This window comes from Henckelia pumila, chromosome 1, assembly GCF_033568475.1.
Source record: "Henckelia pumila isolate YLH828 chromosome 1, ASM3356847v2, whole genome shotgun sequence".
In the NCBI taxonomy this organism is placed as follows: Eukaryota; Viridiplantae; Streptophyta; class Magnoliopsida; order Lamiales; family Gesneriaceae; genus Henckelia; species Henckelia pumila.
Window position 1 is genome coordinate 52,059,442 of NC_133120.1, and position 27,616 is coordinate 52,087,057.

General features: G+C 36.9%; 1 protein-coding gene across 2 annotated transcripts; it reads right to left on the reverse strand.

Annotated features, from left to right (window-relative positions):
- Positions 1 to 5,609: 5,609 nt before the first annotated feature.
- Positions 5,610 to 24,466, reverse strand: LOC140874783 (small GTPase LIP1). 2 transcript variants are annotated; one of them, XM_073278177.1, is made up of 8 exons: positions 24,300 to 24,466; positions 23,917 to 24,224; positions 22,956 to 23,047; positions 22,741 to 22,882; positions 22,060 to 22,364; positions 7,104 to 7,157; positions 6,898 to 7,025; positions 5,610 to 6,074 (listed from the first exon to the last, which is right to left on the reverse strand). In XM_073278177.1, exons 2-8 carry the CDS (start codon positions 24,005 to 24,007, stop codon positions 5,879 to 5,881), a joined length of 1,008 nt encoding a protein of 335 aa, XP_073134278.1. In that variant the 5' UTR covers positions 24,008 to 24,224; positions 24,300 to 24,466; the 3' UTR covers positions 5,610 to 5,878. The 2 variants fall into 2 exon arrangements, with proteins under 2 accessions (XP_073134278.1, XP_073134277.1); XM_073278176.1 differs by having other exon boundaries at positions 23,917 to 24,234.
- Positions 24,467 to 27,616: the final 3,150 nt, after the last annotated feature.

Genomic DNA, 27,616 nt, shown 5'->3' on the forward strand with positions numbered 1-27,616 from the left:
CCATGCAGCCCAGTCCCTAGCCAAACCGAGCCCTTCCCGTGAACCCTAAACCTGCTCCCCTACTGTCAACCTCACGCACAACGCACGGCATAGCCCTTTCCAGCCTACACCCTGGCCAAGGCTCGACCCTCATGACCCTGACACACCCCTTGACCATCATCCACCAGCACTGGACCAATCCATGGAGGCAAAAACCGTGGATGTGCATCAAATTTGGATAGAAAAGAGAGATACGCACGGTGTATCATCAACATCATGTAACAACTCACAAGTAATCCATTTCAAACATAAAGAAATCTGTAGAAAAAACTTTTAATAGCTTATATGGTGTTAAAAGGAAGGAACTACACATGCCTTTCACCGAGTTTTCGATCGAAAATATGATGCTTGATGCGTATACGATGTCCGGGACGAACGGATCTTTAAACTAAGCCAAAAACTTCAAGGTTTCGGGTATGGAGGCTGCTATAATCTGCTGGAAACGTGAGAATGGGGGTGGGAAGAGGTGGTGTCGGCTGAAGGAGATTGTGGTGGGGTTTGGGGTAGGTTTAGGTTTACATTTTTGGGTAGATAATATATTAAAAATTCCATTAAATCAATATATAGATATTATACCTTAAAGATAAAAATTTTAAGCTCCTAAAATATTAACAATCTGATAACAAATCAAAAATCCCGAAATAATAATATAGAGGATTTTTAAAAATTAATAAAAGTCCATAAAATGACTTATTTTGGCCAAAAATCAATTATTAAATAAATATATAACTAAATACTAAAATTTTCTTGACAAAATATCTTAAAATATTATTTTAAGGCTCATAAAACTCATAAAATATTTTTGGCTAAATATTTTGGCATCTCGTCCGTCCACGGTCCCGTCTACGCGATCGACTCAAAAATATTCTCAAAAATCTAAAAATACAATAACTGCGGGTTAAATGATTTCATAAATTTAAATCATGCATATAATCCACATAATAACACATAAATATCATTTAACCCAAATATAAATTTTAAATAATTATGTTTCCTAATTATGCATGCAAATTTACGTATTAAAAATTTTCGGGTGTTACAATACTACAGGGCCATAGCATATCATATTTTCTCCGCTTCAAAGTCAATTCATAACCGTGCCGTTTCGAAGGTTCAAATCATAATAAACGAATGAAAGACTTGTTGGACATATACAAAACAAAGGACTCGACACATGATGGACAATGGATTTCGAAACTGAATAACTATTGTGCAAAGCACGAATAATCCAAATAGAACGAAGCTATTCATAGAAAACATGAACGAAATAGTATACGACCAGATTTTAACACAATACATAATGTTTTAAAAACGTATATAAGCCCACTTACTTTGATTCACAAGAAAATAAGGGGATTCAATTGACTGTTCTTTGGCCGAAACCTTGTTTGAAATCGGGTAGCAATTCCTTACTTAATTCTTGGGCAGACCTTGGCTCTAGCCTAGACGGAATTCCTATCACCACAACCCTTATTTGCTCGAATTTCTAGAGGAGTAAGTCTTGTGTTTGGTGTGCTCATGTCTTCACCTTGGTATGGTATTTATAGGGGGAAAGAGGGTAGATGGAAGGTTCCCACTTAATCGGCTTTGATGGTCACATTCTATGGTCCTTATTAAGGGTGATTAACCTTGATTTATGGTCTTTTAATAGCCTCATAATGGCTGAATAATCACCCATAAATTGGTTAATTATGATGGTCAAATGGGGTTACAAGATTATAAATTCTAGTAATTGCAAATTAATTATGAAATTAAAATCCATTAACATAAAATAAAACTACGAAAGAATATATGAATATATATATATATATTTATGGAAATATATGTTTTAAAATCGATTTCATATGTATACATATATATAAGTATTCTAGTATGTTATAAATTTTCACGGGTATCACAATCTGTTCACTCAGGCTGAGTTGAACATGAGACAGCATTGCTTGATGGATCAGTTGAAAGACCATGATTGTGAAATCAAGTAACATCCAGGCTCTTCGAATCTGATTGCTGATGCGCTTAATCGCAAAGTGCATTTGAGTTCCTTGCGTACCAGTGCAGTTTTGCGGGTGGTACATGAGTGTTGTTCCTTGGGTTTCACTTTTTGTCTTGAGAAGAAGCAGTAGGGAGTTTGCGTTTCATCGGTGCTTTCCGATCCAGTTTTGTATACTCGGATCAGAGAGGCGCAGAGTGCCGATCCGAAGACTCAGAAGTTAGCCCGATTGGCTCAGGGTGAGAATACTTATGGTTTTCATCTCCAGACGAATGGTTCATTGTGTTTTTTCGGCCGTGTGGAAGTTCCTGATGATGTCGCGCTGAGAGATGAGATCATGTTGCATGCTCATCGTAGTAGATTCTTTGTTCATCCAGGAAAAATGAAAATGTATAAGGATCTACGAAAGAGATTCTGGTGGAAAGGGATGAAGAGCAGCGTGTACCAGTTCGTGTCTCGATGCCTTGTGTGTCAGCAGGTCAAGGCAGAATTCCAACGACCCAGAGGTTTGCTCCAGAGTTTAGAGATCCCTGAGTGGAAGTAGGAACATGTGACTATGGATTTTTTCACCCACTTGCCATTGTCTTCCAAGAACTGTGATACGATCTGGGTTGTAGTTGATGGATTGTCGAAATCCGTGCATTTTCTTCCGTATAACCGGGACTTTGCTTTTGATCAGATGGCACGTCTGTATGTGCAGGAGATTGTTCGCTTGCATGGAATTCCACTAAGCATTGTTAGTGAAAGAGACCCGAGATTTACCTCTAGGTTTTGGGGAAGTTTCCAGCGTGCTCTTGGTACTACTTTGAGCTTGAGTACCGCATATCATCCGGAGCCCAATTGATATACAGAGAGGACGATTCGCACTCTTGAGGATATGCTTCGGGCTACTGTGATGGATTTTGGTCTAGCTTGGCAAGACCATCTGGCGTTGGTTGAGTTTTCATATAACAAAAGATACCATCGCAGTATTGGCATGGCACCTTTTGAAGCCTTGTATGAACGTCGTTGCCATACTCCTTTGTTTTGGGACGAGGTTGGCGAGCGTCAGGTCAAAGGTCCGGAATTAGTCCAGCAGATGACCGATGTGGTAGAATTGATCCGACGGAGGATTAAAGTTGCTCAGGATCTATAGGATAATTACGCTAATGCACATCATAGACCCTTGCAGTTCCAGTCGAGAGAGCATGTTTTCTGAGGTTTTCACCTTTCCGGAGAGTGATGAGGTTTGGGATAAAGGGCAAGTTGTCACCAAGATTCATTGGGCCATTCGAGATTCTTGAGAAAGTTGGGGATGTGGCCTATCGTTTAGCCTTTCCATCTTATTTGGGCATCCATAATGTATTCCATGTATCTTTACTGAGACAGTATATTGCGGATGAGTTGCATGTGTTGCATCCAACAGAGGTCCAGTTAGAGCAAGATCTGTCGTACGGGGAATGACCTCTCAGGATCCTTGACAAAAAGGAGAAGGTACTTCTTAATAAGCACATACTGTTAGTTATGGTTCAGTGGCAGCGCAGAGGTACTGAAGAAGAAACTTGGGAGCTAGAGATCCGGATGCGTACAGAGCATCCAGAGTTGTTTTGAGTTGTACGTGGTTTGTTTGAGTCCGTGATTGTACCTTGTATTGTTCAGCTGTATAAAAGAACTATGTTGTCGTATTGTTGTTAATTTCTCAGGCTTAATTTTGAGGATGAAATTTATTAAATGGGGAAAAATGTAGTAACATGTATCCTAATTAACGTGATTAAGTGGCTAAAGATGATCGAGAAATGTTAATTAGTCAAATTGAGAGCTTAATTGGGATTGAGATAATAATTCTTAAGTTTGAGTTATTGGGATAGTTCTGACGATCCGAACTAGGATCGGGAGATCCGATTTGCTTGAGTTCGGAAGCCCTGAAGTGGTTCAGAAGGTCAGGGTGTTCGGATGATCCGATTAGGGAGTTCGGACGATCTGAGCTCATTCCAGCCAAGTGTCCAGATAACGTCAAGGAGAGATCGGACAATCCAAAGAGCAAGATCAGACCGTCCGATGTGCTGTTCGGACAGATGTCACAATTTCATTACACGTGGCGATCGGTGGAGATCGGACGATCCAAAGGTGGGGATCGAACCGTCCGATCGTGGCCTATATATAGAAGCCGAGAGTTTCTCATTCATTTCTTAATAGGCAGATTAAATTCAATTTCCATTATCAAATATTCCAGCTCAATTTTCAGCACTTTTACAATTAATTTCTCAGTTTTTGAAGTTAAATTGGAGGTTAAAAACGACGGTTGAATTGGGGTCTCCATCGGTTGATTAGAAGTTAGCTTTTTGTTTTTACCATGTTGGCACGTCACGTGCCTGAAGCGCCCACAACACATAACACAGACCAAACAAGGTATTAACTGTCTTGTGAGTTGGAGTAACAATACCCTCAAGATGCACTTGGATAGATGGATTTGAAATCAGAATTTCGATTATAATTGTATTGTTAAATTAAAAGATAAATCAGATCTTAAATTCTCACCTTACTTATTTATACATTAGTAAATATATTGTATAATGAATTTTAAATGATATCATTATTGGATAAACTTGAAATTCACCTTAATTAACATGAAATACTATATCAACATATAAAGATTGGGTGCATTTAAATTTTATGGACTCACTTCTAGATTTGAATATATTTGAAATTAATGGATTTGAAATTCATCAATCATAATACCTCATTTAAAAAACACAAAAACTCCTATTATATCCTCCCACGGGCCAATTTTGAAAGATAGATCTCTGACGAGATTTGAATCATAAAAAGTATTACTTTTCATTGCAGATATGGATCAGATCGACCTATCTCACAAATGTAGATTCATATAACAAGAAACCTTACTCCTTAAAGAAATGAAAGCAACAATGCCATAAATATATTATGAAACATATTCTAGTTGATTTTTACTCTAAATTATTCTAATTAGATGAGGGGGGGAAATGGGTAAAATTTTGGTTTGTGCGCTAAAACATTGTGTTTTAAATATTTCTTGGTTTAGGCAGCGGGGGAAGATGGGGGCATTTCAAGCTGCCAAATTGAAATCCAATGGATTAAAGAATGATAAAGTATGCAGCCAATGACTAGGAATCTTATATATTTTAAATGTATTTATGCTTGCAAAGACAAGTCAATATCTCCAATAACTCTGTTATTTGGGGCGTGTGGAGGCCCACAATTTTCCAATATCGTCTTAGATACATTTATAATGGCCTACATTGTTTTGGCCACGTGGAATGATTATTTTGACACGAAAAGGTGTAGATGTTACGTGACTAAGCTAGTTAAGTGACTAAACTAGTGTTTGAGAAAGCTTCTAATTATCACTTTTCAGTTTTTATTTCATAAAATTTTATGTTTGAAAAGCTTTTAATAAGCACTTTTCAATTATTTTTTTACAAAATTAACCAATGTAGACCATTGGAAAAATTACGTTAACCGATAACATGGAGGAATTTGGTAATTTTGTGAAACATTATATGTATGTTTAAAAACTATGCATAAAATTTTCAGTTTTTTTTTTATTCAGCCAACAATAAAAAAATAAAGAAAACAATTTTAAAAAAAAATCATCCTCAACATAATCTTAAGCGTGTTGCCTGAAATAATTGCAATAGATCAAAACTAAAGAAAAAGAAAGAATTGAACGATATACAAGTGATCTGTATCCTTTTAACCCAGAAATAATACATCCAGGCGACGTGGACAGGATCGAAAGTTCGGCATAGAAAATCAACTTACATTCCATAGAACCATAGTTACTGCATCACTCAGAAGTGTAAATGGTAGAGAAAAAGTTGACTGAAACGATCACACATTAATGTCTGCACGCTTTGATCTTGCACTAGCGAAGTCCAGGGAGGAGTTTGCCAATGCGAACTTTGGGATGTTGTAGTTGTCAGGTGTTGACATGGGCTGCTGGGGATAAAGCGTTGGAGGTGGCGTCAAGTTGCGCTGAGCAGGAAGGGGAGGAAGCACATTGTACTTGTACGGATCGCCAATCAGACTGAAATCAGGACAAGATAAAAGACATTCAGAGGTTAATCGTATGACATAATAAGCATGTGTAATATGTAAGATCGTAAAGACACCACGTCTAGTAAAAAGAACAAGAAAGAAGAAAGCAAGAATGATGGACGAAGTTACTTTTTACAAAAATTGTTATGGACTTCTCCGAAGCAAGATGAAAATACAAATATAGACCAGATCATATTCATAAAATAAGAAAAAAAATTCAATTTATCATTATATTTATATCCAAATCCTATCATTTTGTGCAGACAGATATCCATAAACAGACATGTACAAATCAGATGAGCAAGAAAGAGAAATTCCTTTAAAGATGAAAATGGGGAAACCCCCCCACCATGTAGATTGTCCACAAACAAATGTGCCGACTGGCAAAAACAGATGAGGAGATAGACTTTTAAAATGAGAATTTCAAGAGGATAAAGATGAGGTGAGATTCTCAAATTAATCATCTGTTTTTCCGACAATGACCTCGAAATAGAAAGAAATCGTTTGTTTGGGTTAACAAAAGAACTCATCAGCTGCAAGAAAAAAGAAAATGCCAAAGATGAGAAAACCTCTAATCTCTCGTTATCTTCAATTTATATCATAATGTTTCACACTTTCACAGAAAAGAGAGTATCTCACTGAGAAAGAATTGTTCATCAGATGCAACTGAAGCTCAATCCAAGAGAGCTCAAACATGAAAAGCAAATGATCCCAGAAATTGAACTCAATTGACCAAAAACCATTGATGTTAACACATTCAAGATCATCTATTGAATAATGAAATCAAATTCAGAGAACTCTACGTGAAATACCTCGAAGATCTGTACAATTGGTCATCCTCACTCGTAATTTCACCAGATTGTGCCAATGGCCTGCTAACTTGAGCAGACCATGTACTTGCACCGGGCAATTCATCTGAGAAGTACCTTCGCCTAATCAACTATACAAAAATGTATATAACTCAACAAGATGATAGATTCAAGAGAAAAACAAGCATGATGTAGGACAAAGAACAAACCATTCGAAAAAACTTCATCACCGCTTCCTTATCATATCTAGCTTCTTTGGCAGCCTGTATTGACACAACAATTCTTTTATTCATCAACCGGAAAAACTCTGCAATAAACTTTCTAACTTGAGTTATAAACTTAACATTCTCAACGCAAGAAAATAACAGATATCGCTCTCTTTCTCCATGAACTTTATCAAAGACCAATTTGGAAAAAGAAATTATAAATTCAGAAAACACTTTTCTTTGCCACAACTTAAGACAACACTTTTCATAAAATCAATAAAAACAGTTTTCATGATAGGATATAGTCAACAAAATTAAATTTATTTCCTCTCTAAAGAAGCTAAAACAGAAGCCCATGCGACTTATTTTCTGGTTCTGAAAAGGTTTTTTTATGTATTTTTTTTAAAGACCTTCTGTACTCAGATGTCACTTTTTTTATTTGAAAGGGCAACTATTCAAATTAACAGCGCTTTGGTTTTATGTTTTTCTATAAAAATGCATTCTTAAGACCAATTCACCCGGAGAGTGAGCAGATATTGGTTTAGACATGTAAGTTCACACCATACTGGAAAACAATGATATGATATCTAGCCGTTGTCAGTTAATCTGCAGATCCTTTTCCATATTGACACACAAAAGGTACAAGGAATCACGGCTATATAAGAAACCTGTGGCATCTTGGCCTAGCTAAAGTAAACAACGATATTCAAAATCTTGCAAGCGGAGTTTTAAAAAGCGTAGTGTTGACCCGCAGCGCTTTTGCCTTATCATAGCGTAGCGTAAGCTATTCGTGCACGTCTATTGTTTAATTTAAAAATATATAAACATTCTTATATAAGTAAATAAGTGATAGTCAAGAAATCATAATAATTCATCTTTACATGCCAAAATAAAACCATCCACAAATCAATTTTGTAGACATTTACAACCAATTTTAATTCAACAATCTGCCCAGAAATTTGACCCAAAAATTCAGCCCACGAATCCAACAAAATCTACCAAAAATTCATCAAATCTGCCCAACAAAATCTGCCCAGAAATTGAACCCAATAATCGACCCAAAATCGCCCAAGAAAGCAGAAATTTACACCTGAAATCGGCTCTAGTTTTTTTGGTTTTCGGAGGGCTTTTTGTATTAGATGTTATTTTTGACATAAATCTGCCAAATTTGGGCCTTAGTTCTGGCCCAAATAGCGCAAGCTATTGTCAAATTAGCGTGATAGCGCACGCTATTTGGGTGCAAGAGCCTCCCGCTGACAAATAGTGTGCGCTATTTGTGCAGATTGCTAAGGAAGAGCGCTATGTAGCGCTCACTCCCTAAAATGAGCTATAGTGCGCTATTTAAAACACTGCTTGCAAGAGATGATGCAAGAAAGATCACAACCACCTACATCATCATAAACTTACTTCTAAATCACAATATATCAACCACAGAAACTAAGAAATATCTTTCCATCATAGTTTGATCATTGGAACAGATTTACATATTATGGAATGGAGCACATAAACTCGATTTAAAAGAAAGAACAAACTTTCAGAAAATTAGATTTTACTCTAACCTGTTACTTTCCTTCAAAAATTCATAAGATCTTAGAGGCTATGCTTGATAAGCAAAAATGGATTGGAATGGTAATAAGCATTCCCAATGGGAATGGGAATGGGAATGGGAATGGAAATGCGAATGTTTATTCCCAAGTTAATGGGAGTTGTCATTCCTTTCCTTTCCTTTCCCTAGGGATTGGTAATTCCATTTATCTCCAAATAGCCCATTTTTCTTGACAAAACTATCCCTATTCTTATTTATTTTAACTTAAAACCAAACCCTTCTTCCGCCCCACTCTTCATCATCTTCGTGGAGATGAAAATATTACTCAATGATAACAATAATAATAATTAAATAGTAATAGTAATAAACAAGAAAAATAGCAAAAATAAACAACAATAGCAACAATGACAATTAAAATAATAATAATAATAATAATAATATGAACAATAAATTATTATAAAATAAATAAATATGAATGAAAGAATAATAACATAAACAAAAATAAGGATTAAAGAAATATAAAATAAAAGTAAAAGAAATAATAACAATAATTGCGAAAACAATACCGAGAATAATGAAATAATTAAAAAAATAATTAAGATAATAAATAAAAATAATGATCATGATAACGAAAATAAAAATAAAAAAACAACAATAATGATAATTATAATATGAAAAGAATACAATAAAAAGTAATAATAAAACAGTAACCATAAATAAATAATTATAATAGTTATTATTTTATTATTATCATTATGTTATAATTATTTTTATTACTATTAAACAAAGCGTAGAAAATAATATAATTTCTTGTATTCTCCAACTAATTACAATGTAAAATATAAATAAGAGCCTAATCTTCTAAATCTAGTAATGAGATCCCTACAAATCTGGGATAAAATATTCACCATACAAATAACATAATCTGCAGGATTTATCTACCATAATACAAAATTAATTCAAATCATATATTATCTACAAAATCTGACACTCCCCCTCAAGCTGGTGAATGGATATCGCCCATTCCAAGCTTGCTAACAATATCTGTTAACAAACTACTAGATAGTGCCTTTGTGAATATATCTGCCAACTGATCCTTGGAATAGACGAATGGAGTGCATATTAATCCACTTTCCAATTTCTCTTTGATGAAGCGTCTATCGACTTCAACGTGTTTCGTACGGTCATGTTGCACTGGATTGTGAGCTATACTAATGGCTGATTTATTGTCACAATATAACTTCATGGGTGAGTTCCACTTAATTCTCAAATCATCAAGAATGATCTTCAACCATAGCAATTCACATATTCCCAAAGCCATAGCTCGAAATTCTGATTCTGCGCTTGATCTTGCAACCACATTTTGCTTTTTACTTCTCCACGTCACTAGGTTTCCTCCCAAGAATGTGCAATAGCCGGAAGTGGACCTTCGATCATCCAAGGAGCCTGCATAGTCGGCGTCTGTATAGGCTTCAAGAGTAATAGCATCCCCTTTTTTGAATAATATGCCTTTTCCTGGGCTGCCCTTAAGATACTGCAAGATCCTGTGGACTGCCTTGAGGTGTTTTTCTTTTGGATTTTGCATATATCTGCTAACTACACTTGCAGCATACGAAATGTCTGGTCTAGAGTGAGTTAAATATATTAACCTCCCAACCAGCCTCTGATAAAAGCCTCTATCTACCACTGGGTCATTTGGTGCATCACATAAGCCGTGATTGACTTCAATAGGGGTGTCCACCGGCTTGCAGCCCAGCTTTCCTGAGTCCTTCAACAAATCCAGCACGTATTTTTGTTGGGAAATGAATATTCCATGCCGTGAGTTAGCCACTTCAATTCCTAGAAAGTATTTTAACTTCCCAAGTTCTTTGATATCAAACTCTTTGAGTAGGCGCTGCTTCAGTTCCTGTATTCCTTCTATATCATTCCCAGATACCATCATATCATCAACATACACCAGCATAATAGTCACTCCCCCTGAAGCCGAGTGCTTCACAAACAAAGAATGATCCCCTTGGCTTTGTCTGTATCCCAAGGTAATCATGGCTTTAGTGAGTCTTCCAAACCAAGCTCTTGGTGATTGTTTAAGGCCATAAAGTGCCTTCTTCAGCCTACACACCATCCCTTTTTTAGATTCAAAACCCAGTGGGATCTCCATATAAACTTCTTCGGCTAGGTCACCATGAAGAAATGCATTCTTAACATCAAATTGTAACAGATTCCATCCAAAATTTGCTGCTAATGACAAAAGGATCCGCACTGTGTTCATCTTTGCAACAGGTGCAAAGGTTTCCCAATAGTCGAGTCCATATGTTTGGGTGTATCCTTTTGCAACTAGCCTCGCCTTATAACGTTCAACTGTCCCATCTGATTTATATTTGACAGTGAATACCCATCGACAACCAACTGGTTTAACCTTGTGTGGCAATCTAACCAGTTCCCATGTTTTGTCTCTGTCAAGAGCTTCCATTTCTATTTTCATGGCATCCTCCCACTTCTTGTCTCTTAATGCCTCTGATAGATTTCTCGGAATGGATGTGTTGTAAAGATTGGTCAATAAGGCTTTATGGCTTTGGGACAGGTTTTGGTAGGCCATAAACTGGTGTAAGGGATGTTTAGTACAGGTTCTGATTCCTTTTCTTAATGCGATTGGCAAGTTCGTGTCCTGGTCAACATCATCTAAGGTCTTAGAATCTGTTAAGAGTTCAGGTTCAACAATTGGTTCACTCTCGACTATGGCTTGGTTTTTTTCAGCTGGTAGCGTGGAAATTGCAGGAACTCGTGCGAAGTTCAGAGGTGGTGGTGCTACTGTAGAGGCTGGAAATTTCTTCCTGGAATAGGTTTTGAGTGGCTGTGTTTGGGTTTCTTTTTCCTTATCCGCGATCATATCACTATGTGGAGCTGATTTGGCAGTTTAATCAGGAAGTATAGATGGTGGGCTGTGTAGTAGTGGCAGTGTGCTAGAGTCGAAGGGAAGATCAAGTGAAAGACTTATATCCCCTCCATCTCTGTCTGTTTTGTTTTCTGGAAATTTTGAGGGAAAATAAGACTCATTTTCCACAAAGGTGACATCAGCGGAAACAAAAGTTTTTCGAGTGGAAGGATGAAAGCACTTGTATCCCTTTTGAGTAGAGGAGTACCCGATAAATATACATCGAAGAGCTCGAGGGTCGAGTTTTCCTCTATTTTGGGAATGTATATGAACGAAGACAACACTTCCAAAAATTCTAGGAACAAGATTATTAGACGCAGTAAAATGAGGAAAAAATTTTGTGAGAATTTCTATTGGGGTTTTAAAATCAAGAATACTACTGAGAAGTCTATTAATAAGGTGTGCAGCGGTAAGAACAGCTTCTCCCCAATATTGTTTAGGAACATTTTTGTGGAATAGTAATGCTCTTGTGATATTTAGGAGGTGGCCGTTCTTTCGTTCAGCCACGCCGTTTTGTTGTGGTGTATTGACACAAGAAGATTCATGCAAAATGCCTTCTTTTTGAAAGAAAGAAGAAAGGGACATATTAAAGTAATCTTTGGCATTATCAGACCTAAATCTTTTAATTCTCACATCAAATTGCGTCTTAATCATGTTATAGAATTTTGGAAAAACAGTGCTAACTTCAGATTTATTTTTCAAAAGATAAATCCATGTCACGCGAGTGCAGTCATCGATAAAAGACACAAACCACTTGGCACCAGAAATATTGGGAACACTAGAGGGACCCCATATATCGCTATGAATCAAAGAGAATGGAATAATAGTTCTTTTATTGCTTGCTGGAAATGAAACACGTTTGTGTTTTGCAAATTCACAGTCATTACAATGAAAAGACTCTAATTTATTTTCTTTAAACCATAAAGGAAACATTAACTTAAGGACCCTAAAGGAAGGATGACCTAAACGATGATGAAAAAGCCAAATTTTATTTTTAGTTCACAAAATAGACTCAGAAAAGAATGATGCGGATAAGGATCTCTCCACCCTAGTTCCTCCACTTTGACTCTCCAGATAGAAAAGACCATTCCTCTCATTAGCACGTCCAATCATCCTCTTCATTATCAGACCTAAATCTTTTAATTCTCACATCAAATTGCGTCTTAATCATGTTATAGAATTTTGGAAAAACAGTGCTAACTTCAGATTTATTTTTCAAAAGATAAATCCACGTCACGCGAGTGCAGTCATCGATAAAAGACACAAACCACTTGGCACCAAAAATATTGGGAACACTAGAGGGACCCCATATATCGCTATGAATCAAAGAGAATGGAATAATAGTTCTTTTATTGCTTGCTGGAAATGAAACACGTTTGTGTTTTGCAAATTCACAGTCATTACAATGAAAAGACTCTAATTTATTTTCTTTAAACCATAAAGGAAACATTAACTTAAGGACCCTAAAGGAAGGATGACCTAAACGATGATGAAAAAGCCAAATTTTATTTTTAGTTCACAAAATAGACTCAGAAAAGAATGATGCGGATAAGGATCTCTCCATCCTAGTTTCTCCACTTTGACTCTCCAGATAGAAAAGACCATTCCTCTCATTAGCACGTCCAATCATCCTCTTCATTTTCAGTTCCTGAAACTCACAGTGGGAAGAGAAGAAGGTTACGCAACAATTGGAATCCATGGTTAGTTTCTTAATGGAGATTAAGTTTGCAAACAACTTTGGAACATGGAGAACATTTTTAAGAACAAGGGATGGGCTTATATAAATATCACCTTGACCAGCAATGGTAGTGAAAGATCCATCAGCTAAGGTGATTTTCTTATGGCTGGAGCATGGTGTATAGGTAGAGAAGGATTTGGAATTATAGGTCATGTGATCAGTGGCTCCGGAATCGATTATCCACAACTTTGGAGAAATCTTTTCAGAGACATTAACAAAGCAAGAAGTAGAACCGATACCTGAAAAAGCCAAGGAGCTAGTACCTGACGAGGAGGGTTTCTCAAGTGACCCTAAGAAATTTTTCAACGCCTTAATCTCCTGCTCACTTAATCTTGCATCAAGGTTTTGTGTGCTTCCTTCATTGTTTGATGGTGCACTTACCATATGTGCCTTGCCTCCTTCATCAATGTCTTCCAACACTGATCTTTGGTGTGACCATTCTTTTCGCGGTAAGTGCAATATAGAGATTCACAACTGTTGAATCTTGATTTTTTGTGTTGATTGTTGAACTTGTATTCCTTTATCCCAACCGTTTTAGCAACAAGTGCAGATCCTTCCTCTCCGCGGGTCTCGAGCATCACCCGTCTGCGGCCCTCTTCTGCCCGAATGGTCGAGATTGTTTCATTTAAGGAAGGAAGATCGGCCTTCCCTAAAATTTGTACTCTGACTGCATCGAACTCCATGTTGAGGCCAACCAAAAATTCATAGGTTCGTTCCCTTTCAATAAACTGCTTTAAGACTGTAGCATCTGATGCACAAGTCATCTTAATGCACTGGTATTGATCCAGCTCTTGCCATAGTCCTTGTAAGAGATTAGCGTACTCTGTTGTGGTCTGATTTCCTTGCTTTGTTGTTGCGATCTTTGACTTAACTTCATAAATCTGGGCTGCATCATTAGCCCTGGAATAAGTCTGTCGCATGGCCTCCCAAATTTCTTTGGCTTATCCAAGGAACATGCATGTATCACTAATCTCAGGCAGCATCGAATTCCATAGCCATGACATTACCATGGAATCTTGTTCATCCCAAGATGCATATTTGGGACTGTGGTTTTTATGAAAGAGAAAATAGGCTGTTTTCCATTAATCTAAGAAAGGGAAAAATACAAGAACTTTATAAAACTGTACGCCTAACTAGAAACCTGAAACTAAGGAATACAATAAGATAATGATTATCCTAATCTAAAGAATTAAAATACAAATGCATAAAGATAAAATCCTATCTAATCTTAAATAGTTGATAATCATCTAATATTTAATATTCAACACTCCCCCTCAAGTTGGGTCATATAGGTTCAACATGCCCAACTTTTTTTTTTGATCAGAAACATAAATATTATTAATAATTAAAATAATTAAAGTACAAATTGTGGACCAGTGATCCACTAATCCTCAAACGAGGTTCAATTAAATCTAGCTCAAAACTAAGCTCCAATCCCTATACAAATCTGAAATCGCAAAAGGTTGAAATTCTTTTATATTGTGTAACCAAGTTGATCCGCTCAACTTTATCTTGTACCAAGTAACTTCAATCGAATCTTCTACATCTTCAAAGATCCTTCTGTTTCTTTCTAGCCAAACAATCCAACAAACGCAATGCACTAAAACACCCCACAAAATTTGCCCCCTAGTTCCCAGTGCCCAACCCAAATCTGCTCCGAATAGCTCTCTCGTGGAACCTGGTGCCACCCATGACAAACCCACTTCCTGCAGCAGCAACCACCATAAGGAACTTGTGTATGTACAATGAACCAACAAATGATCTTGACTCTCTGCCCCTTGTTTGCACAATACACACAAATTAGGGCTCAAGGAGCAATTCGGAAACCTCCTTTGAATCACATCACAAGTCGGCAATCTTCCCAACACCGCTGTCCAAGCGAATACCTATACCTTAGAGGGAATCTTAGCCTTCCAGATAATGTGAAAAAGATCGAATTTTGGATACAAATCATCCGAGAAGAAGGAATCAAAGAAGGATTTAACTGAAAACACTCCTGATAAAGTGTCGATCCACTTCAATATGTTTGGTCCGATCATGATGAACTGGATTCTTGGATATGCTAATCGCTGCTTGGTTATCACACATAAGTTCAACTGGATGATTTCCTTCTATCTTCAACTCATTAAGCAGTCTCTTGATCCACATTCCTTCACAAATTCCATGAGCTAAAGATCGAAATTCAGCTTCCGCACTACTACGAGCTACCACTGATTGTTTCTTGCTTCGCCATGTCACCAAATTTCCCCATACGAATGAACAGTAGCCTGAAGTAGAACGCCTATCTGTTGGAGACCCGACCCAATCAGCGTCACTGTAAACTTTAACAGTTCTGATGGACGTTTTTCTAAAGAGTAATCATTTTCCAGCAGTACCTTTTAGATATCTTAACACTCGGTATGCAACTCCCATGTGTTCTTCAGTAGGGTTGTTCATGAATTGACTAATAACGCTCACAACAAATGCGATATCTGGCCGCGTATGTTACAGGTATATAAGTTTGCCTATTAGCCTTTGATATCTCCCTTTGTCTACTGGAGGACTATCCATATTTGTTCCCACCTTGATGTTTGGATCCATGGGAGTGTCAACTGGTTTGCATCCCAACATACCAGTTTCCTTCAGAAGGTCTAGAACATATTTTCGCTGTGAGATTGAGATTCCTACTGATGATCTTGCTACTTCCATTCCCAAAAAATATCTAAGGTGTCCGAGGTCTTTCATTTCGAATTCTTTCGAGAGTAGAGCTTTCACATGTGACATTTCTTCCTCGTGATTCCCTGTAAGAACAATGTCGTCTACATAAACAATGAGTACTATAGTCTTTCCTTTCCCCAAATGCTTTACAAATAAAGTGTGATCAGCTTGGCATTGGGTGTATCCATACCCCTTCAAGACATTAGCAAATCGGAAAAACCAAGCCCTAGGTGATTGTTTGAGACCATACAGTGACTTTAGTAATCTGCACACTTTATTGTTTGTGCCTGCTGATGCAAAACCAGAAGGAATGTCCATGTATACCTCTTCTTCAAGATTTCCATTAAGGAATGCGTTTTTCACATCAAGTTGGTGCAATGGCCAATCTAAGTTGGCAGCAATTGATAAGAGGACTCGAACGGTGTTGAGTCTCACTACTGGAGCAAACGTTTCTTGGTAGTCAATACCATATGATTGCGTGTACCCTTTGGCTACAAGTCGTGCTTTGAACCTTTCTATACTTCCATCCGACTTGTGTTTGACCGTGAAAATCCATTTGCAACCAACTGTTTTCTTTCCTGGTGGAAGATCAGAAATTTTCCACGTATTGTTCTTTTCGAGAGCCCTTATCTCGTCAAACACAGCAACTTTCCATTTTGGGTCATTCATAGCTTCATCAATAGTGGATGGAATCTGTACCTGGTCTAAATTTGAAAGAAATGCACAATATGTTGGAGAAAAACGTTCAAGTGAGACAAAATTCCCAATGGGGTGTTGAGTGCAACTTCTAACCCCTTTTCTTAAAGCAATGGGTCTATCATCCAAATAATTTTCCAACACAGGAGTATTGTTTTCAAGGATACCTGAGTTTGGCAGCTTGGAAGAGTCTTGGACAGTGTGAGTTAGTGTTGGACCTTGGATATTCTGTTGATGATTTTTCCTTCGAGAGTACACCTGAATTGGTTGAGTGGGATGTGGAGCACTAGAGGCTGGTAGCTCACTGGTTACTGGGTCAGAAGATGGCTCAGTGGCTACTGGAGAAGAAGGCAGCTCGGGTTCATTTTGGATTATGGCAGCTGGCTCGAGATAAGATATGGATGGTGTGATGGGATCCCAAGTTTTCGGTTCTGCATTGGATTCTCCCCCTGAAGCGAAGAGTTGGGATAAAAGGGGTCATTCTCAAAGAATGTAACATCCATGGAGGTGTAAAACCTTTTTTGTGTTGGAGAGTAACACTTGTAACCTTTTTGATTTGGAGAATATCCAAGGAAGATGCATCTAATAGCCCGGGGTTCAAGTTTATTGCGGTTATGGGAATGGACATGGACAAACGAGGTGCATCCAAAGACTTTGAGTGGGATATCAGAAAGTAGATGCGAGTTGGGGAATAATTGAAGGAATTTTTGTACAGGGGTTTGGAATTTAAGGATCCTAGAAGGCATTCTATTGATGAGATAAGTGGCCGTGAGAATGGCATCCCCCCAATAGCACCTAGGAACATTTGTTGTAAACAATAAGGACCGGGCAACTTCTAGGAGATGTCTGTTTTTTCTCTCGGAAACCCCATTTTGTTGAGGTGTGTCAACGCATGAACTTTGATGAATGATGCCCTGGGATTGTAGGTAACCCCCCAAGACGGAATTGAAATAATCACGGGCTCTATCTGTGCGCAAAATCTGACTGTTGGTGCAGAATTGGGTTTGAATCATGGTGTGGAACTGTATGAAAATATTGGCCGTTTCAGATTTGTCTTTCATTAAGAAAACCCAAGATAGACGTGTGTGATCGTCGACAAATAATAGGAACCAACGAGTGCCACTAATATTTGTCACATTCGAGGGGCCCCAAATATCACTGTGTATAAGGGAGAAAGGTTTAGATGGTTTGTAATGTTGTGGCATGAAAGTGGAACGTGTATGCTTGGACAATTGACAAATATCACACTGTAAAGACTTAGAATTCATATTTTTATTGAACAAGGATGGAAACAATTTCTCAAGGTACAAGAAATTAGGATGTCCTAAACGATAGTGCCAAATCAAAATTTCACTATCCTTATTTGAATTTGAAGTCAAAACAGAATAAGAAAATGAAGGATTGTAGGAATTGGTGGTGGTCAGGGTTATCTTAGAGGTGTTCATCTTCAGAAGATACAACAATCCTGCACATAGGTCAGCACTGCCAATCGTCCTCCCCAATGCCAAATCCTGGAAAACACAAGAATCAGCAAAGAATTTAGACGTGCATTTGATATCGTTGTTGAGTTTACTCACTGATAACAGATTGCAATTAAGATCTGACACGAATAATACAGATTGGAGGAAAATATCTGGAGTTAATTGAACCGAACCATAACCAGCCACTCGTGAGCATGCACCAGTTGCAATGCGTACTGTTTGGGCGGTTTTACAAGGATTGAAAGTAGAAAAAAGTTCCAAATTTCCAGCCATGTGATCTGAGGCACCAGAGTCAACTATCCAATTGTTTGATAATTCGAGCTGCGTAATCAAAGCAAAAGGGGAATTACCTCGATGTGCAACATTACCAGTGCTGACCAGTGAAGAAGATGGCGCGGAATTATTCTGGCAGAACAGTTTTTGGAGTACATTGAGTTGTTCTTTTGTGAAAGGCTGGGAATCATGGGATTGATCTTCCGTTACTGCAGCATTTGCTCTTCTTTCTCGAGCTGGTTTCCAATCAGTGGGCTTCCCATGAATTCTCCAACAAGTATCCAACGTGTGATTGGGCTTTCGGCATTTTGGACACCAAGGGCGTCCTTGCTTGAATTTCTCATTGTTGTTAAAGGACTGTGACGAGCGTCCAGTACTCGAATCATCAAAAACCGGCAGCGGAGGCTTATGGACAGTGAGGGCAGATGTGTCTGCAGCGGAAACACCAGCCGAAGGTCCCAACATTATTTTTCTGCGACTTTCTTCATGACGAACCTCCGAGAACACTGCACGAAGACTGGGCAGGGGTTTGGTCCCCAAAATTCGACCGCGCACTTCATCAAGAGTGCTGTTGAGGCCCAACAAAAATTTAAAGATTCGCCTTTGTTCCACAATTGCCCGATAGCATCTTTCATCGTCAGAACATTTCCACTTATGGGTCTCAAAGAGATCGAGTTGCTGCCAATGTCGAGTGAGGGTGGTGAAGTAAGCTATTACTGTAGAGTCCCCTTGTCGAAGGTCATGCAGATTGCTTTCAATGCCAAATAGTTCCGATATATTGTCTCTTGAGGAATAGGTGTCACAGGCAGCATCCCATATTTCCCTTGCCGAATGAAATAAGAGGAAGTTTTCTCCGATTTCTGTTGTAATCGAGTTGATTAGCCAAGACATAATCATATTGTTCTTGGAATTCCAAACCTTAAATTTCGAATCGGTGGATTCAGGGCATTTTGATGCGCCGGAGATGAAGTCTTCCTTTCCTCTGCCTCGAATAAACATGAGGACAGATTGCGACCATTGCAGGAAGTTTTCTCCGTTTAGTTTGTGGCTGGTTATTGGATTAGGATTAGGGTTAGTATCAGCAGATGTTGGCGCTGAAGCCATTGTATCGAGGCTGGAGGATTTGGACGGTGAAGCCATGCCGTATTAGGTCATGAGATTTCTCCCGTCTCTGATACCATGTGGTTTTTATGAAAGAGAAAATAGGCTATTTTCCATTAATCTAAGAAAGGGAAAAATACAAGAACTTTATAGAACTGTACGCCTAACTAGAAACCTGAAACTAAGGAATACAATAAGATAATGATTATCCTAATCTAAAGAATTAAAATACAAATGCATAAAGATAAAATCCTATCTAATCTTAAATAGTTGATAATCATCTAATATTTAATATTCAACAGGGACCCTCCTCCGAAGGTCCAGTACCTGTTAAATGATCCAGCCGTCCTCGACCTTTCAGAAAGGTCTTGACAAGTTGGGACCATTTCAAGTAATTTTTTCCATTCAATCTATGAGCAGAATGAAGATTTTGTAACTCCCCTGTTGCCGGCCGCAATATGTTTGACGGTGGCAGCATCAGATTTAGGACTAGTTACGGTACTATCGGACATTTTACTGGAGATGGATGAAAAGTGGCTTTGATACCAAAACAAAGCGTAGAAAATAATATAATTTCTTGTATTCTCCAACTGATTACAATGTAACATATAAATAAGAGCCTAATCTTCTAAATCTAGTAATGAGATCCCTACAAATCTGGGATAGAATATTCACCATACAAATAACATAATCTGCAGGATTTATCTACCATAATACAAAATTAATTCAAATCATATATTATCTACAGAATCTGACACTATTCTTATTATTATTATTTATTAGAAATATTTCCTTACTACTATTATTTTTATTATATTTAATATTGTTATTGTTAATTTTGTTTTTATCATTTTTACATAATTATTTTATGTTTTATTATTACTAGTAATCCACACACGCGAAAATTCACCTGCATAAATAATTTATATTTTATATTATATCCAAAGATAAATTAATATTTTGATTTATGAGTTGTAAATAATAAATTTACTGAAATATGAGACAAGTGGCATTTTTGTCCATCTATTAAAATGATTAAGGTTGTTAATCTAAGAGGTGGTGTATTATTACTTAATACAAATTTTTTATTATTATTATTATTATATTAGGGATTATTTAAACAAATAACCTCCATTTCACGCCGAATTAGAGATATAACCTCATCTTTTAAATTTATTCAGTCTTATTATTTTACCCTTGTAATAAAATAATCTCTCCACAAATATACACAAAACTAGGAAAAGAAGAAACAAGATAATCGTCTTCCTCTGTCCCAATTCATCCCATTCCCATGATGCTACTTTCCCTTCAAATGAAATTAGATCTTTTAATTGCAATTATCTCCAACTTATCGAAGAATGAGAACGGATAGATGTTTGACCAAGCTGATTAAACAAAAAGATGCTCGAAAATTCCTGGCTTTTTTCGAAACTCAACATCAATAGCTAATAAAGAGAATATTCTAATGGACTGATTTCGACTTTCGGTGTTTTATTCTAGGTTGATGCTTTTTGACCAGTTATATCACCATCATTAAGCTGTTATTATTTGCTCAATGTATTTTCTCTTTCTGTTTGGTTGTTGGCCGGGTTTCTTTCCTGCCTCGGCAAACAACCATAGGATATTACATATTTTGCACACCTAGTGCTCGTTTTATTTCTTAACCAGGTTATCTGCTTCTCGGTGCTTCTATCTCTCTCTGTTGTATTGTGTCCAAATTCTCACAACACAATTAGTAGCTTAGGAACAAAAATAAAACAAATAAACAAATCAAAGAGAACATGTACATAAAATGGCTACAATGAGTAAAAGATATTTGTTATGTTTGACTTCTTCTTGGTTATGGAAATCTGATTAGGAAGATAGAACAATTTTAGAAGAATAAGGAAAATGTAAAATATTGAAGAATTTCTAAAAGAAAGAGAGCAACGAACAAACTGTGAAGGCACCGAATGATGATAAAGAGGGAAATTTTGGTTAACTGGTGTAATTGGGATTGAGTAGTCCATAAGGGTAATTTTCACAAAAGTAAAATTAGAATTCTAAATCAAGGTTAGTTTACAAAATTAAAAAGCCATGAGGTCAAAAATCTAAGAAACTAGTGGAAGAAGGTTATATTTCTAATTGACCCGCTAATGAACTTCTTGAATTATTGTTTTTTTTTTCTAATAAAGAAGAATTTGGTCATCAACACAGTTTCATTCCATTCCTACCATTTGTTTAAAACCATCAATCACAAGATTGGAATCAAATTGAGATTAGTTATTCGATTCCTTTTTTCATTCTATATATATGACATTTAAGGTACCACTCCTAATACACATCTATTTCAAAAAAGATTTCGTTCACACCTTATTCTATTCCTGCATACCATTTATGAGCCAATAATTTTATAGAAGCTTTTCCATGTCCTTTCCACGCATCATACATAACTAAGTTAGCCGACTTATCAGTTGTATTGCTTCCGTCTGAAGGAAAATCTGTAACAAACTTACCGCTAGAAGGCCTCCGCTGCCGGGAAAACTCTCAGTCAATGGAAGTTCCTCAGTTGGGGGAAGTAATCCCTGTTTTTCGACCCATTGGCGAGCTACATCAACAAGATTACCACTGCTCCCTCGTGTTCCCTCTTTCGAAGCAAGATCTGCTTTGTTACCGATAACAATGTACGGAACAGGAAGGCCACCAGGACCTCCAGATGCCAAAGGAGCTGAAAACGTCCCACTAACTGCAATCTCAGTAGCCCACTTCTGCAAGCTGGTTTTTGTCCTCCTTTGAGAGAGATCATGAACGAACATGACACCTAAAATTTATTGTTCAAGCCCAGAAAAAAAAAAAGGAAAAAAAAAAAAAGAAAAACCAAAGATAAGAAACTTAATGTTACTTTTCAAAAAAAAAAAGGAAACTTAATGTTGAGAATTTTAAAGTTAAAAGAAGATATGTAATTTCTAAGCAACTTCATGCATAAGTACAATATGGCAGATACTTTTGAAACACAGAAATTTAGCATGGGAGCGTGGATTAGTAATCCATGCACGAGTAATTCAGTCTCAAATATATGGCTAAAGCATTAAAGCTGCAGTAGCTGCGGGCGAAGATAAACTGTCTATCGTAAGTCCATATCCAATATTTATCGTCTTCAGAATGCTATTCAACAAATCAAAAGTCTGAGCATTTACCATTGATTTGAGAATAGAACAAAGACCGGCAATCTTTGTATCTCTCATGTCCTGATATATCCCAGAGCTCAATAAAAAAATCTCTCTCAGTGTCTCCTTTGATACTATTTGATGAGCTACCAGAACTTACATAGGTGGTATGCTGCAATAAAAAGCTGGCAACTTCATCCCACACTCTTAGCTATCGATAAATGCAAAGAAAACAGATGTGTTACCTTGACACCAACAGTACAGCCAATTGTTTGAGGTGGATGTGCAACAGAAGAGCCTTTCAAAATCAGATGAACAAGAGAAGTTTTCCCCACACCTGAAAGAATATCCCAATTAATGCAGAGTTGAACAGCATGTCCAACCATCATGAGCTATGTTATCAGAAACTGAACAATATAATGAGAAACTAAAAAGTGTCACTAAAATAGACCATGATTTGACAACTAAGTGCAGCAACCTCTTACAATCCTATATTCACAAGTCTGATACTCGAGAAAACACACAACTACGAAGAACCCTATACACATAGCAAGCTACAACCCTAACAAGAAATCATCAGCTAAAAATCCAAACATTCGAAAACCAACAGCGCAGATACCTCAGGTATAAATCAATTATAACAATGTCATGTTTGAGTTAAGAGGTCCATTTACTATACCTGTGTCTGTATAAGAAACGTTATTACTGAACTCAAAACACTCAAATCCACCCCAACACAAACATCATTCAAGAAATACAAACTGATAACACGTCTACCATATATATCCTATTCAACACACCAAAACTGCAGCATCTAACATAGAATTTAATCTCTTGATGAATTCCTCAACAGGATTATGACTGCCTTAATTGAATATCAAGCTACATACAAAATAATGCAATTAAATGAAAGAATGACAACAAGCCAGCTCTTAGTGTTCAGGTTCCATAATGAATCCGATGGTGGTGTTATACACCAAAACTTCAGTCAGTGAACTCGAGCTCCAATTTTCTTTCACAACCATTAAGTTGTACACGCAGATCATGGCAATCATAATAACGACAAGACAATACATTCAAGAATATCTGAAATTCTGAACTGGGCAAGAACAAAAGAAAGAAAAGCATGAGCTGACATGCTTGACGAGACATCAGACACACACATAAAACTAAATGAGCAAAGTACAGGATCCACATTTGAACTACCTGAATCTCCCACAACCAGCACTCTGACCTGTCCACATGGAGGCCCGCTAACCTGCTCTATGTTCTCTCTTTCCTTTTCCCTCCAAAACATTTTTCAGCAGATCCCGAAACTAAAATTTATTATTCACCCGAATGAAAGAAATGTGGAAAATTTTCTTCACCGGAACTACCGCTGCATGCTGATGTGCAGCTTCTTTCTTCCGTTTTATTTCTTTTATTTTATAAATCTGGATGCAACCCACTTTTTGGGGATTTCAATCCTTTCCCGACCCACAAGTTTCCCCACGTTCGAGGATGGGTTGTGAAGACTGAAACAATCTTTAGAACAAAAACCATCAAAACAAATGAAATAAAGAAAAACAATAAAAGAATTGAGATTTTACCTGTTCAAGACCAAAAATTTCTTTGGAAACAGCCCTAAATTATTCCTTCATAGTGTCATATTTCGTGATTCGACCAAGAATCAAAAAGGAAGCAAAAGATTCAAATCAGCTCCGCTACTCTGTTCTCCTACAGATTTGGGGTCGTTATTGTTCTCTATCTTCTTTCCTCATTTATTTCGTTTTTTTTTTTTTTTTTTGTCACATCTTTGCTATTAGTCCAATTATTACTATGAGTAATGGTCTCAAAATTGATTTTTAAAATAAACTACTAATCGACACACACGCGAACACACGCGATGCATGTGTGACGTTTATATATAATATTAAGCATAACATATGTAATAATAAGTGTGCTATGATATAAAATTATGTTGAAATTGAAAGTCTGAAAGAATAATTATATCTTGGCTCACAATCCTCTATGCCTTAAATAGTATTTAGCACATTTAATTAAAAATTATAATAAATATGAAATTTTAATGATTTGCAAAAGAATATGTTGAGTTTTAAAAAAATACATTGAAATTAATTGAATTGGAAGTTGAATTTCACAAACACTCGTAACAGAGCTGTTACACATTGTCTCATACAACATATATGGTTTTAGTTTGTATCTAAAGAAGGCCATTAAAACATACATATATGAATTATTTATTATATATTTTTATGCAAATTACACACTGAAAAAATCCAGTCAAGCAATCCAATTGACATGAAATTGTTCAAATCTGTATACAGATTCTACAATACAAAATATCCATGTAAGAAAGAGTAATCATCTCCCCATTAAAGGTACATATATCTGGTGTCTCCAATCCTCTATGCCTTAAATTACAATAATCATGTAACTTTTATTTGTATCTATAAAGAATTACTAATAAAGATAATCAAAACCAACTAAGAGATACAGATTAACGTAAAAAAATTGAACACCAAAAAAATTAAAAAAAACACCAAAGATAAATTTTAGTTTATAGTGATTGAGCACCCTTTTCTTGGTCTCATTGTGTCGTGCAACTCCATCTTGTATCCCCTTTTAGTAAGAAAGAGCGGGAAAAAAACCAATTAACTAAAGATTAAAATATGAAAATACATTTAATCTCTTAAGGGAAATAAATACAAAACCAAAAAACATAAACATGTGTTTCAAAATCTCCAAACACTGCAACACATTGTGATTCAAAAAAGAAATTAGATGATGCGTTCATGGATGGCTCGCATGTTGCTGAGGAAGCCAAGGACCCAATGGAAATGCCACGTGGACCAATTACGAGAGGTCGAAGCAAGAAATTTAAGGAAGCTCTTCAATCCTTGATGACGGATTATTAAGAGGGTGTTGTAATGCTTGAGAATCACTTTGAGGGAAGTTATAATGTTATTGAAGTCCAAAGAAATCAAGGAAGTGAAGAAAGTATTGAAGAAAACTCAAAAATTCAAGATTCAGTTCGAGTCTCAGGCGCGTCCGCGCCTGGTTCTGCGAGGCCTACGCGCGCCCGCGCCTTGAGGAATGCGCGCCCGCACGTACGAGTTATGAGATTACCAAGATAGTGCAAAGCATATGCGCGCCCGCGCCACTGACTTTTACATGCACCGAAGGTGTTTGTGTGTGAGTTCGAGAATCTCAATATTTTGGCATTATTTTTCCTATTTTGAGTCTTTCGAGCATACTAGAAAACTTTTAGGAGATATTATTATATATTTAGATATATTTTGCGATATCTTTTATTATTTTGTAATTGTATTATAAATACAACAAAGACATTCATTATTGAATAGAATTCTGATTTTGATTATTCAACACATAAAATTCTCTCTAGAATTTTTATGGGCTCTAGCCTCAGTTTATACAACTTCATCAGGCTTCCAGGAAATATCGCAACTACCAAAATGGATTCAGGAAGCAGTCCAAGAAACATGGGCAAATAATGATCATTTGTCCAGAGGAGATGTGTTCGAGTTATACTTCTTTAGTGCAGCTCCAGAACCAACAGGGAAAGGATCACACGAGCCCTTTCATTTCATCAAGCTAAGGAGACCTGACATGAATAATCAAAGATTTATCAAGGATCCTATATCTGAAGAAATACCATTGATGTCCACCTTTGGAGAAAATGAAATTTCAACCAGAAGGGCATGGGGTATTTGGGTTTGTCTCACCGAGATGGATAAGGTCAAGTTTCCGTTCAAATTTTATCAAAATTCTATGAACGGATCATTCCTGTTAAACACAATGACAGGAAAAACTACGGCTTTTGCGGAAGAGCTCTTCGAAAAGAAGAGGAACTTTTTGTGGAACAACAAGCTGTCGGGGAGTAAAGAAACTCACCGAAAATTTTGTAACATGGCTCATATCGGAAGATGGTCAGAGAATATCTGCCCAGAATGTCCAAACCAAAAGGATCCAGAATTCGGAAAAACCTTCAAACCCCAAACGGAACGAAAAGATTTTTTCGAGACAAGCAAAGGTGGACAGGGACCACCAAAACCGCATTTTCCCAGGGGCCCACTGCAAAAGCAAAAGATGCCCCGACAACAATAAAGAAGGCATGTGAGGAGAATAAATCCAAAATAAAAAGTCAAGCATGTGACTCCTCCACTAGTAAAAGATGTCATCGGGCATGTGACTCCCACTAAAAAAAGATGCCATCAATAATGGCATAAAGAATTCAAGACAGCTGTAAGATTCCCTGAAGTTTCTCGGTGAAACGAGTGGAACTTCGGCTATAAATACAGGATTTTAAGGAAGCTGGAGATATCGATCATTTCCTTCAGTTTTCTTACAAATAAAACATTGTAATATTTCTCTTTCTATTGTATTAAGTTTTTACTTTTATGTATTTCAAGAACAAGGCTACTATGAGTAGCTAAACAAGTTATCTCCTCCTCTTCAAAGGAGGTTGATTTATGTAATAATATGTTGTCTGAATAAATTTCCGAAGCTCTTCTCTATCATGTTATTTTATTTAAAAAATTAAGCTTTTATTATACGCCCTAAGGTAGAAAACGAAATAGGGTTGGGCTAGCTGCTGCTGAAGGAGTCTGTGTCAGGAACCATCGGTTGCGATCGCGTGATTTGGTTGTGAGGAACAAACTATAAAACTCGGTGGACATAACCCGGCAACAGTGTGGTCAAAGAGGTATTCTGCTTTAATTTACTGACGAAAACATGATGGAATTAAGCCTTTAAATTTTAAATAGGAAAATAAAGGGTAGAATGGGCATTATTTAGTTTTAAGGACAAATTCAAGAAACTATTTAATGAATCAGGGATATATTTGGAACATGAAAGGTGAAAGGGATATAATACGGAAAATGAA